Here is a 12,405-nt window from a genome sequence, read left to right as displayed (position 1 = left end):
AAATGATACAAATGAACTTCTTCACAAAACAGAAATAGACTCACAGACTTAGAAAACTTACGGCTACCAGAGTAAAGGTGGGAGAAGGGGAGGGATAAATTAGGAGTTTGGGATTAACATATATACACTGCTATATTTAAAATAGATGATCAGCAAGGACCTACTGTATAGCACAGGGAACTCTAGTCAATACTCTGTAATAACCTATATGGGAAAAGTCTGAAAAATAGATATGTATAATACCCTAACACTGTAAATCAACTATACCCTAATATAAAATAATTTTTTTAATTTAAATTTATTAATCAGAGAGCAGGAATGCCCTCCTCAACCAGGCAATTAATTTCCGCTGGAAAATAACAAGTATTATGATTTTAGAGTTGAACAATTCTTACTGAGCTTAGTTAATTTGAATTGATAACCTAAGATTGCATTCTGAGTCTAAGGCCAAAGTCTAGATCAAGGACTGGGGTGAATTTACTGGGGTCATTCAGTCCCATGGGAACCTCACCTTTACCCAGGAGACAACCCTCTGTACCACTCCTGGGGACTACCACGACTCTTCCCCGTCTGAAACTGGTAGAGGCAGTAAGGCAAGGAATCTGGTTTCAATTTGTGAGACATTAAAATGGAAGCAGTGCTGGAAAGAGAACCTGAATGAAATGCACGTGGGGCACACGTAATCAGAAGAAGAAATGATTTTGCGTCCAATAAAGCTACAGTTTGGATAAACCATCAGTGCCTACATGTAATTAACAAAGAAATTGCAGGAGTGTGAACAGGTTTCTCTGTAAGTACCTGTTGGATACAAATTGGATAGACTAGTGGTGGCTTCATGTTTCCAACCTCTTAGGAATACAGCAATCACAGTGATTGATTAGCTACGTCTGATGTTGGCTCATAAGTGGGAAGGGGGTCAGCGGATAGAATTAAAGCACAATGATATTGAAAACATTACGTTATTAAAGATGTTTTCCTTCAACAAAACAAACAATAGTACAACAATATGTAAAATGACAAAAACAATCAAAATCAACTTACTTATTTTGTCCAATTGTCTCAAAATCTTTCACAACAATCTCAAGGGATGATGAAAAATCCAGCGGTATACCCCGCAAGTCAAACTCCAAAATCTGTCCACAGAAAGGTTATGGAGACAAAAAGTCTGTTAAAAGGATCTGGGAATATAATAAGATGCACCAATACTATTAATAAACACTGGTTCATCTTCACCAATGACAATCTTTTCAAGGCCTCAATTCTACAGTGAGACAGAAGTGATCAAATTCTGAACCTGGAAGCTGCTGAGACTTGTGGAAAAGCACACCAGACTTAGCCTCAGAGAGCCTGGTAGCTACTCCTAGCTCCCTGTTTTCTAGGCTCCTTAGCTTTGAACAAGACCAAATCCATCTCATGGGCGGAGATCTAGACTTAACGCCTACCACAACTGTTGCATGAATAGAATGAAATCTGTATATGAAAAATGCTTTAAGGGTTAATTTTAAATTAATCATATTACTAGTGAACAAAGAGATGAATAAATCTAAGAAAACATTTTCTGAATTGCATCAGCCCCTTATTTTTAAGCCCCACCACAGTCAGTGCGGTAGTCAGGCAAGTCTCTCATCTTAAAGCAGTAAATTGCTTTCTAAGGGTAAATATTAAAACAAACAAACAAACAAAAAAAGAAATCCACTTAGCACCACTGATGCCTTTAATTATGTAACAAATGAATTCAATAAAGCAGTTCCTGATTATGTTTGATATGGATGGAGGAGGCATCTCACAGGTCATATTAGAAGATGCCCACCAACCCCAATGGGTTTGGGATTGGCATTTCATTTAGGTTTGGTTTCAGTTATAAAATTTCAATTGGGAAATTTCCTTGATAAACATATGCATTATAAGAAAAGATGTGTCAGAAACAAAATAGTGTGAGATGGATGATGCCCTGTGGAAAACAACCCCACTCATGTGACCACACTCCTCTCTGCCATTGGCCACATGGATTGAGCACAAACTTAAGTGGTATGCTACCACTAAAAAAAAAAAATTAAATTATTGGACTTCCCTGGTGGCTCAGATGGTAAAGAACCTGCCTGCAATGCAGGAGACCCAACTTTGATCCCTGGATCAGGAAGATTCCCTGGAGAAGGGAATGGCAACCCAATCCAGTATTCTTGCCTGGAGAATTCCAAGGATAGAGGACCTGGTGGGCTATAGTCCATGGGATTGCAAAGAGTCGGACACAACAAAATGCATACATGTATGTACTTTTTGTTTTAGTCTTGGAGCTGTGTGTGAGGTGCTAGGATCCCATAGTGCCCACAGGGATCAACCCGACAGGCCTCTGCTCTCAGGGAGCTGGTAGTCCAGCTGGCTGTATTCTGGGTTCCAGTGAAACTGCAGCAGTGGAATTTCCTCTCAACCTATATGAGACCAGCAGGGCTTTTCAGGAAGGCACCAGGAAACTTTCAGTCTTGGCCTCATCCAATGAGAATGAGTAATCTTTATCTTATAGGGATACTGAAACTAGTTAGGAGGGGAACAGGGGAAGAGGTTTGCAGTTGGTGAAGGGGAAGTCTTCATAGCCTGGTAACTTAGCAAAATAACAAAGATATTTATCACTGTACTTTTCCAGAAAGGTTTGACCTAGCTTTTGGAAAAACAATGGGGTGGATGATAGACTTTTCAAAAATTAGTCAGCATAGGAAAATCCTACTCAATGGAAAGAATTTAAAACTTCACATATCTATAAATATATTAAACACTGAACCATTTATAAAATAAAGTCAACAGGCGGAGGAGGTATATAAATTACATTACTTCAATACAATATTACACAAGTAATTAAAAGATTTTCAAATGGAATGAGAAAGGTATATGCTCAGGATATAATAGTAAGAAAAAGATAGGAAACTGTACTCACTATATACTTATTTGCTGATTTTAAAACATAATAAATATATTCACTCAATAAACATTTATTGATACCTCTGAGATGTTATCAATAGTCACTTCTGGATAGTAGGGTCAAAAGTAATTTTTTAAAGCTGAAGTTTTCAAAATTTCTACATTAAGTATGTATTACTTTTATCAACATAAAAAAAAATGACTTCCAGACACTCCAAGTATCATGGATTACACTCAATTAATCACATGCAGATATGGTTTTAATTACTGAGCTTCCCTTCTGGGGCTCTGGAGAGGATCTAATCCCACCCCCTGCTCTAATTTGCAGCATAACTGGAAAAGGTCACACAGCAAGTTCATGGCTGCACCAAGCTAGAACCCCAGCCTCCTCACCCTATCCAGGCTCCACTCGCCACACCACCACTGTGCAGACGTCACTGTTATGTCTCCTTGAACTGCTCTGCTGTCTTTGGGCCACAAAGGGAGATGGAGGGGGTGAGGGCGAAAGGGCAGAGATTGTCCTTCCAAATGGAAGGGTTAACCTCTGACCAAAGATGAGCAATCAGAGGTAGCTTATCCAGTGAAACAAAATTGTAAAATAATGAAGATACCTCATTCCAGACAGGGTTGAGTTCATTATCGACTTTCTTTGTTTTCTTTTTCTCATCTGCAAATAAAAAATAAGAGATAGCAATCAATTAGAAGTATCTGAAGATCCAACACTTTGGCCACCTGATGCAAAGAGCCAACTAATTGGAAAAGACCCTGATGCTGGGAAAGACTGCGGGCTGGAGAAGGGGGCGACAGAGGATGAGATGGTTGGATGGCATCATCACCTCTAAGGACATGAGTTTGAAACAACAACAGAACCAGTGTCATTCACTCATTCATTCAAAGAACCTTCCCTGAGGGAAGGTACAATGCCTACATTTTACCTTCATCTGACTAGGGTGGGGACTACCTGAATCAGTTTGCCAAAGTGAACAGCATTTTTGGCCTAAAAAAATGTTTTCCCATCCCTAAAGAGCCAAGAGTTGGGAGACTCAAAATCACAGACGTGCCATAAGCCTCTGCTTCTCTCTCACCAAATCCTGCAAACCAAAGTCACCCAGAGCTTGTGTGTCTCCCCAGCTTGTTGTGGAAAGGCAACAAAGGTGACCTTTGACCCACAGGTATCCCATTTGATAAATGAGGATACTGAGACTCCAAGGAGTTGAGAAGCGTGTCTGACCTCATATGCAGGAGTGGTGCCTAATATAAACCTGGGATTTCAGCTCTGAAGCCCATGCTGCCTTTGCAAGTGATAAGACCCCAACACAGCTTAAAGATTAAGCTAGACTTGCTCACTGACATGAATCTGAGCAATCTCCGGTAGATAGTAGAGGACAGAGGATCCTCATGCCGCAGCCCATGGGGTTGCAAAGAGTTGGACATGACTTCGCGACAGATTTTTAGACCCCTTCTCAGAGACCTAATACAAGGTAATAATTAGTAGATGAATGCTTTCTAGGACCAGCAGAGAATTGGGGATTTTCCTTACTCCTGGATCATTTTTTTCCTGAAGACACAAGGTGTTCTTTCTGTGTGTCTGAGACTGGACAGTATACCTACCCAGATGAGCAAATGTTAATCCAGCTCGTGCTTAAAGTTTCCTTGGAGCAAAGTCCAAAGAGCAGGGGCTTCTATTGAATCCCTAAGTCCCCAAATACGTAACAAAATAAAAACTAATGTTTGAGTACAAAAGGTTTTCTAAGCCTTAGCTCATCTGTTTTCAGGGAGGAAAAAACCAGTTTTTCTTCCTGTGTGTCTCCTTTACTATCACACAGAACACTCACAACATTCTGACAGCAGAATGTTGCTGCATTGGGCGGGGATTGTTCCCCTACCAAGCAGTTTTCTGCGACAGCAGCTGGGTGTTCCACAATTTGACTCAGTCCTGACACTTTAGCATCAGATCCCACCGGTTAAGGGCTCAGTCCCACAAGACTGCCCCACCCCCACTTCAGTCCAGATTGTCATCTGTGCTTCTAACCAACTGGAGACAAATCTGAGGTTCCTATGACCCCATCGTTGGGTTCAATTAATTTGCTTGAGCAGCTCACAGAACTCAGGAGAACAGTTACTTACCAGCTTACTATAGGATTTGATCAATAATATAGAGGAACAGCCAGCTGAAGAGATATGCTGTGTGAGATCTGAGAGGGTCCCAAGCACAGGGGCTTCTGTTACCATGGAGTTGGGGTGCACTGCCCTACTGGTACATGGATGTGCTCACCTACCTGCAAGGTCTCTGAACCCCATACTTCTGGGATGCTTAATGGAGGCTTCATCACATAGGCTTGATCAATTATTAACTCCACTTCTAGCCCTTCTCCCCACTTGAGAGAAGTTGGGGGTGGGGCTGAACATTCCAAACTTCTAATCATGGCTTGGTCTTTCCGGTGACCAGCCCCCATCCAGGAGTCCACCCAGAGTGGCTTCATTAGAACAAAAGATGCTCCTACTGCCCTCTCTTATCCCTTAGGAATTTACAAGGGTTTTAGGAGCCCTATGTTAGAGATGGGGTCAAAGATTAGAACCAGAAATGTTCCTACTGTTCTCATCACTTAGAAAATTACAAGGGTTTTAGGAGCTCTGTGCCAGGAACAATGAGCAGCAGGTCAGGGTGATGTATATTTTTTCTATCATCTCACATGACCCAATTTCCTGAAAAATCCTATGTACAATCATTTCCATCCCCCTTTCACAGCTAAGGAAACTGAGAAGTCAAGTAAGGAATTCCAAGTTACATTGCTATTAAGTGGGTCAAGGCTAGGTTATGGACCCAGGCAGTCCCACGTCAGTGGCCATGCTTTGAACCACTCCACAGCTTCCCCTCTACTGTAGTGGAATGCAGGAGGTAGTGGCTTTTGTTCGGCTGAATGTCACATTGCTAAGGCTCCCAGCACAAGGCCAGCTATGGGACTAGCCACCACATTCTTCCACGACCTCAGCATAGCAAAGCTGAGGCAGCAACCCTCACGGCTAAGCATTAACTTTTCCACTTGAGTAGGCTCCCATCGCCCTGCTGGCTTCCCTTTTCAAAGTTCAGCAGGACTCTACTCATCGGCTCATGCCTGGATCTATCCTGACTATGACTATAGGCTTTCTGTGCAGAGCCCCTCACTGGATTCTGATGTCACCTAGAAGCGGTCCTCATTTCCCCTCCCACACTTCCTTATTGAGTCCACTCACTCTTCCCCTCATCTCACAGAAGCCTCTCAAGCTTTCTCTCTGGTTACAGTACCAGAAAGTGTGAGAGACAAAAAGGAGCCCTGCAAAGGCTGTTGAAATTGGAAACGGAAGAAATGGCTTCTCTCCACAACTGCAGCTGCTCCCTCTAGAGAACGATCTACAGGTGCCAGGCTGTGCATTCTACTTCGGTGTCTCTAAATGCTTACCCTAACCCTGCAAGGTAAACATTCTCAACAGGAATCAAGAAAAGCTGGTTAAGTTGTTCAAGCCACAGCTAACAAGGAAACAGAATCTGCACCTACATCTCCTAGCTTCAAACCCAGAGTGTGTGTTTGCCACCACCGATGCCGCACTGGAAGCTGTCAGAAATATTGACTAAAGAAGATGCACAGGCACGATGTGGATAGTGGGCTTGGGATCCTGGGCAGTGGCCATAGGAAAAGTCCAAGGTCAGGTTTCAGGGTGTCCTAAAAGTGTCCAAGACTGTCTGCTCCAAGACATAAAATATGACATCTGAGAGTTCTTCTGGAGACAGAGTTTATTGTTCTGATCAGATTCTCAGATGAGTTAGGGACCCGGACAAAGGTTAGGAATTTCTGCCTTTGACAAGCATGAAAGGGTTACCATTAATCTCACTGCAGCTCACCACCATGCTGGCTGGCTGCCATATCCTGGGCTTAGGCTAGGGGAGGTGGGAGAATGGAGTGGAGACCTGAGTCAGGAAGGAGTGAATTTGGACCTTGAAGTCATGGCAGGCCTTCAAGAGAGAGATGGGCAACATGAGGTCCCGGCCAACAGGAAAAGCAAGAAGGCAGCAAATAACTTATAGAAACTGAGCAGAAGCCTTAAGACTGGCAACACTCAAGGATGGTCTTGAAGCAAAATTCCAGTCTCCTCTAAGTCTCTAAGATCCCAGACAAGGAGCTAAGACAGGGGCTCCAGGGAAGCTTTAAATAGAGCCAGCATTTACTCACTTGAATTGAGTCCCAAGCCTGGTTACCAACCTGGGGATCAGTGTAGGAAGGCATGTTGCAAGGCTGTCTTGATGCCAAGCCTGGTACTAATGACTCTCCACCCCCAGTGGGGATTGTTCCAGAGTCAGCAGCTGAAGAGTGTGATAAAGGTCACCTGTTCATTCATTCTCAAACATTCATTAAGCACCTACTATATGCTAATGGAGGGCTTCCCAGGTGGCCCAGTGGTGAAGAATCTGCCAGACAATGCAGGAGACACAGGAGATGAGGGTTCCATCCCTGGGCCAGGAAGATCCCCTGAAGGAGGAAATAGCAACCCATTTCATTTCTATTTCCATTTTCTATTCTTGCTTAGAAAATTCCATGGACAGCGGAGCCTGGCGGGCTACGGTCCATGGGGTCCCAAAGAGTGGGCCACAACTCAGCATAAGGCCTAACAAGGATGTTGCTAATAACTGAAGAAAAAGAGTATAAGATAGTTCCTGGTCTCAAACATTCCATCAATGTAGTTTATGGGTTACTGAATAGAAGAACCAAACAAATCTTCCTGCGTGTTTTCACCCAGTATAAAAAGTTCCATCATGTTTTATTTTTATCTTGGAGTTTCCTCCCATAAGAAGGGTAATAACGGGAATGATGACCGGCCAGGTCAGGGACCTCATAGCTCAGTCCACGGAAATGGTCTACTAAGTGAGTTCTCCCATGACATTAATCAACCTCCTGATTCCTCCATCCAACAAATATTTCTGAAATATCAGTTGCCAAGCACTGAGCAGGTTGCTGTGAGAGATACAAAGATCCCCAAGACCTTGGGGTCCCGACCTTGGGGAGGTAGATATGGCTACAGGTGTCTGATACAGAAAGAAAGCTTCTTTCAGAAAGAGGGGTATAGATGAAGATGCAGATTCAGAGGAAGTGGAGGTAAGTGGAGGAAGTGGAGCCTCACGCTGGGGAGCAGAGGCTGAGTAGGGGTTGGAAGGAACTGGAAATGGGGAGCTGGGAAGAAAATGTCACTCCAGATGAGGGCAACAGCATGGTGGGTCAGCCATGGATGGAGAACAAGTAATGTCTGGGGACACTACACAGCCCAGTGGGCTGGAACCACAGGATGTGTAAGGGAATCAAGGCAACCAGGCTGTGTGGGAAGGTTATGGTCACACCGTGAAGCCCTGAATGACAGGAAAAGCATCATTTGGCTGATTCAAGTCACTTAGGAAGGAGGATATTAGAAACTGACTCCATAACTTCAGGAATTCATTATCCAACAGGAAAAACTAAGATTTGCTCAACGAATCTGCCAAGACATACTCCTGAACACATGATTCAGCTGTCTTGAGAACAGAGCAGAAGGGCCGAGTCCTAGCAGATGCCACTGGTAGGGCTATCCCTGTGGAATTTCCTGCCACACCTGGTACCTACGCATAATATTGATACTAATAGTGAGACTCTCCCTCCCAGCCAGGTCTGTATTAAATCCTTCACATACCTCACTTCATTTAACTTTAACCCTTGTATCAAGCCGAAAAAGTAGGCATTGTTAATATCCCCAATCTGCAGATGAGCAAAGCAAGCCCAGAATGTTGGGTAACTTGCCCAGGGTCAGGGAGCTAGGAAGAAATCCTCTAACTCAGGACTAGTCTGCAACTACCCTCCTACCTCTCTGGCTAATAAGGAAAGATTAAGAAGTTGGCATTAGCTCCTAGCTTTCTGGAAAAACCCAGCCCAACCCCTTCCAAGAAGGCAGCTTTAATTTTTTAATCAAGATGTGTCCACATTACATTTTATTGAAAGCCTATTTTCACACATAAACATGTCAGCCAAAAAAGAAAGTACATAAATTCCTGTCTTATCAACAACCACAGTTACACACTTATTCAATTATTCAATTCCATGTCTTTTTTTCAAAGGTCTCAGCCACAGGCACTCATCAGTAGATTAAATTACCAGAAACTCTTTCCCCTTCTTCACACTCCTACCTCCCCCGTTTCCACCTCTAATGTTATGAAGATATGTTTCTTCCTATGGTAAAGAATTAAAAACTTTCAACCTGGAATATAACAATTGATTTAAATGCAGGATACACTCTGGACTCAAAGGCATTCTTTGAGACATTTCCTGGTTTTTTTTTTTTTTTTTATTAACTACAATTACTTCTCTCTCAGATCTGTGAAGGTCAACACTGCAGTAATTAACTCTCATGCCAACCTCCCAATAAGGTTTCCGAAGAACTGAACAAGCACTCTTTACCAAGCCACCACACCCTCTGGCACGGAAACTTTCCTTTGCTGTCCACCTACCAAACAGTGTGCGGAGCCCTTACTGAAGAGGTGAGAGTGACACCATGACTCCTAGTCTGTATTGGTCCATCCAGGCCGAAAGCACCAGGGTGCCGGCTAATTTTGTATCAACTTGACTAGTCTGTGGTGCCAGTTGTTTGTTCAACTCTCGTCTAGATGCTGCTGTGAAGGTATTTTATAGATGTGATTAACAATGTATAAAATTGTTTTCAAGTAATTTCAATTGTTTTCAAGTAAAGCCGATCACTCTCTGTAAGGTGGGTGGGCCTATAGCTGATAAGCCTTAAGAGAAAAAACTGAAGTTTTCCCTCTCTTCCTGGAGAAGAACGAATTTTGCTTCAAGACTGTATCAGGCCCACTGGCCTGCCCTTGAGGTTTCAGTCTCAAGACTACAATGTCAACCCTTACCTGAATTTCCAGCCTTCAGTTGGGCTGCACCCCACAGGCCTATGAGGCCCGTGTTTGACCAGCTTCAAGACCAGGAAAGAGCCTGGAGTCAGCAACAGAGACATCATCAGTGGTTTAATGGATGGGGGAGCTCACACGTCTGAAGCCAGGTCCTGGAGCAATACCCCACTGCATGCGGCAGACAGAGGGGAGGACGCGGAGGCAGTCTTTGCTTCCTGGGCAAAGGGGAGCTTATTAGTTATAGGGGAACTGACGTCAGGTGGTCTCATTTGTTACCAGGGAAAGGAGCGTGTCCCTCACTGCCCCTTTCAAAAGAACAATCAACACCTGGGGCCTGGGGCAAGCACCTAGGAAGGTCAGTCAGATGACTGGGATACAGGTGAAGTAGGCAAGTGATGGGCAAGGGATGTGCAGAGAGCAAGAGAACAGCCATCTTGAGTGGCCTGTCCATACATCTGCCCCACAAATTTCAACCTTGCTGACTCTACAAATGCCATGAGCCCTCTCCCTCCCCACTCTCTGCCTCTGCCTCTTTCTCCATTTATATATACATGTATACTATTCGTTCCCACAAAATGGGACCAACTGGTAACACTAAGTGGCCATGGAAGTAACAACATTACAATGGTAACAGATTTTACATACTTCAAAACCATACATCTCATTGATTCTAACAACCCTGCAAGGAGAAAGCAGGTATTGGTCCAGCTTTTCTGACTGGACTTTCAAATCAGGGAACTCTCCATTTCTCTGAGCTGTTATCAGAGAGACATAAAGATCAACCACTAAACTCAAAGTCCCTCTTTGATGAACTAGGGAATTTAGACTAGAGGACCTCTAAGTTTTCCACCAGGTCCAATAGAACATGAGTTTTATGAAGTCCCCCCAAGTCCTGACTGGTTAGACTGCTGCATCTTACTGAGATAGCCGCAGGAGAAGTGGGGGTGTTATTTACAAAGCTTCCACATGTAACTCAGGTCTTTGGTGAAAGTATTAGTCACTCAGTCATGTTCGGCCAGGCTCCTCTGTCCATGAAATTCTCCAGCCAAGAATACTGGAGTGGGTAGCCATTCCCTTCTCTGAGGATCTTCCAGACCCAGAGATAGAACCTGTAGGCAGACTGTATTGTGGGGAGTCTGCATTCTGCACTGTGGGCAGACTCTTTACTGTCTGAGCCACCAGGGAAGCCCCAGCTCTTTGGTAGGCAAAGTAGACCAGCCATCCATCTAAACTTGACTTCTCATTCAGAAATACTTCTGCATCTTCTCTTGGTCCTTAATTTTGCCCCCTTTGTTTTGAGAAATATTCACATACCCAAAGGCATCCACTATTTGGCCTAAAATTTCAGATTCTCCTTGCCTCCAAGCCTTTCCACACATGGTTAGCAATTATTAAATGCTGTGAACTAGTCACTGTTCCCAGTGCTTCCCGTGACTGTCTCATTTAATCTTCACACCAACCCTAAGAGGCAAGTTCTATTATGATCATCTCTAGTTACTGAGGAAGAAACCAAGACACAGAGAGGGTAAGCCACTTCTCAGAGGCAACACAGCTAGTGTGGCAGAGCAAGGATTCAAACTCTAGAAGATAAAGACACAAAGCAATTTCCAAAATTGGGGGATTAAGATCAGACGGTGACTCCCTAAAGGATGGGACTGTATTTTATTAATATTACTATCCCCCCTGCCAGAGTCATCTCTCCACAATCTGAGCGAGCTGGACTTGATAAGCTCATGTAAGTCTTACGACACAAGTTGCTTTAGTGATTAAGGGAATAAATGCAAAGTGCTCAACACAGAATCCAGCACAGGGTAAGCACTGAACCACCAGGAACTATTTCTTCTCACAGCACCCAAGCAGCACTCCTTGCAGACTCCAGAGGATTTCCCAGGTGTGGAGCCCTCCCTGGAGGTCAGGGCCCCAGTGACTAAAGCAAGTGGCCTGGGCACAGCCCCGGAGAAGCAATTCTGCCACATGGCTCGGTTCCAGGCCTCTGAGGCCTGCCAGAGGCAGCTGACATGTGGGTAGTGCTCCTCCCTGGCAGTGAGCCTGACAGCTAACAGCCTCTGAAAGAACTTTCACAAGAATCAGAAGCAGGGAAACTTCGGAAAGGGCCAACAGGAGACTCCTCTGTCCCTCGGATCTTAGAGGGACTCAGGGGAGCACAGAGTCGGGGGCCCATCCCAGTTGAACTGGCTGAAGGAGCATCCCTGTTTCCCAACTCTGGCTGCACTACTCCTGCAGGAGATGTTGCTAAATGAGTTTGAGGAGAAAGGCGTTTTGGCCAAATGGCAACTGCAACACAAAGTGAGCCTCTTTTGTATATTTCTGAAAACGTCACTGATATCTTCTGATAAAAGGAAAGCCCAGACAGAAAAGCAGGCTGCTCCACTTTCTGCACCCAGTGCCCCAGTGGCCTCTGGAGCTGCCCTTTCAGGTACACAAACTCTTGGATCAAAGTCAAATCCTGCAGGGAGTTGTGGTGAAGCCCAGTCGAGCAGAGTCTGCTTCCTAAAGGCTGACCCTGGGGTGTGTTCCAGCCCTGCCAACCGCCCAGGCTGCAGACAGATGGAGCCCAG

General features: G+C 44.3%; 1 protein-coding gene across 4 annotated transcripts in view; it reads right to left on the bottom strand.

Annotated features, from left to right (window-relative positions):
* Positions 1-12,405, bottom strand: part of MYOF (myoferlin) — a 179,773-nt gene that overhangs the window by 147,410 nt on the left and 19,958 nt on the right. For all 4 annotated transcript variants that reach the window (XM_010842189.1, XM_010842190.1, XM_010842191.1 and 1 more), the window contains exons 2-3: positions 3,525-3,580; positions 1,042-1,133 (exon numbers count right to left, since the gene is read on the bottom strand). In XM_010842189.1, coding sequence (XP_010840491.1) covers positions 1,042-1,133; positions 3,525-3,580 — 148 coding nt within the window. The remainder of the gene's footprint in view (positions 1-1,041; positions 1,134-3,524; positions 3,581-12,405) is intronic.

Source organism: Bison bison, unplaced genomic scaffold, assembly GCF_000754665.1.
Source record: "Bison bison bison isolate TAMUID 2011002044 unplaced genomic scaffold, Bison_UMD1.0 scf7180017864172, whole genome shotgun sequence".
NCBI lineage: Eukaryota > Metazoa > Chordata > Mammalia > Artiodactyla > Bovidae > Bison > Bison bison.
This window is presented reverse-complemented; position numbering and strand designations above follow the sequence as displayed.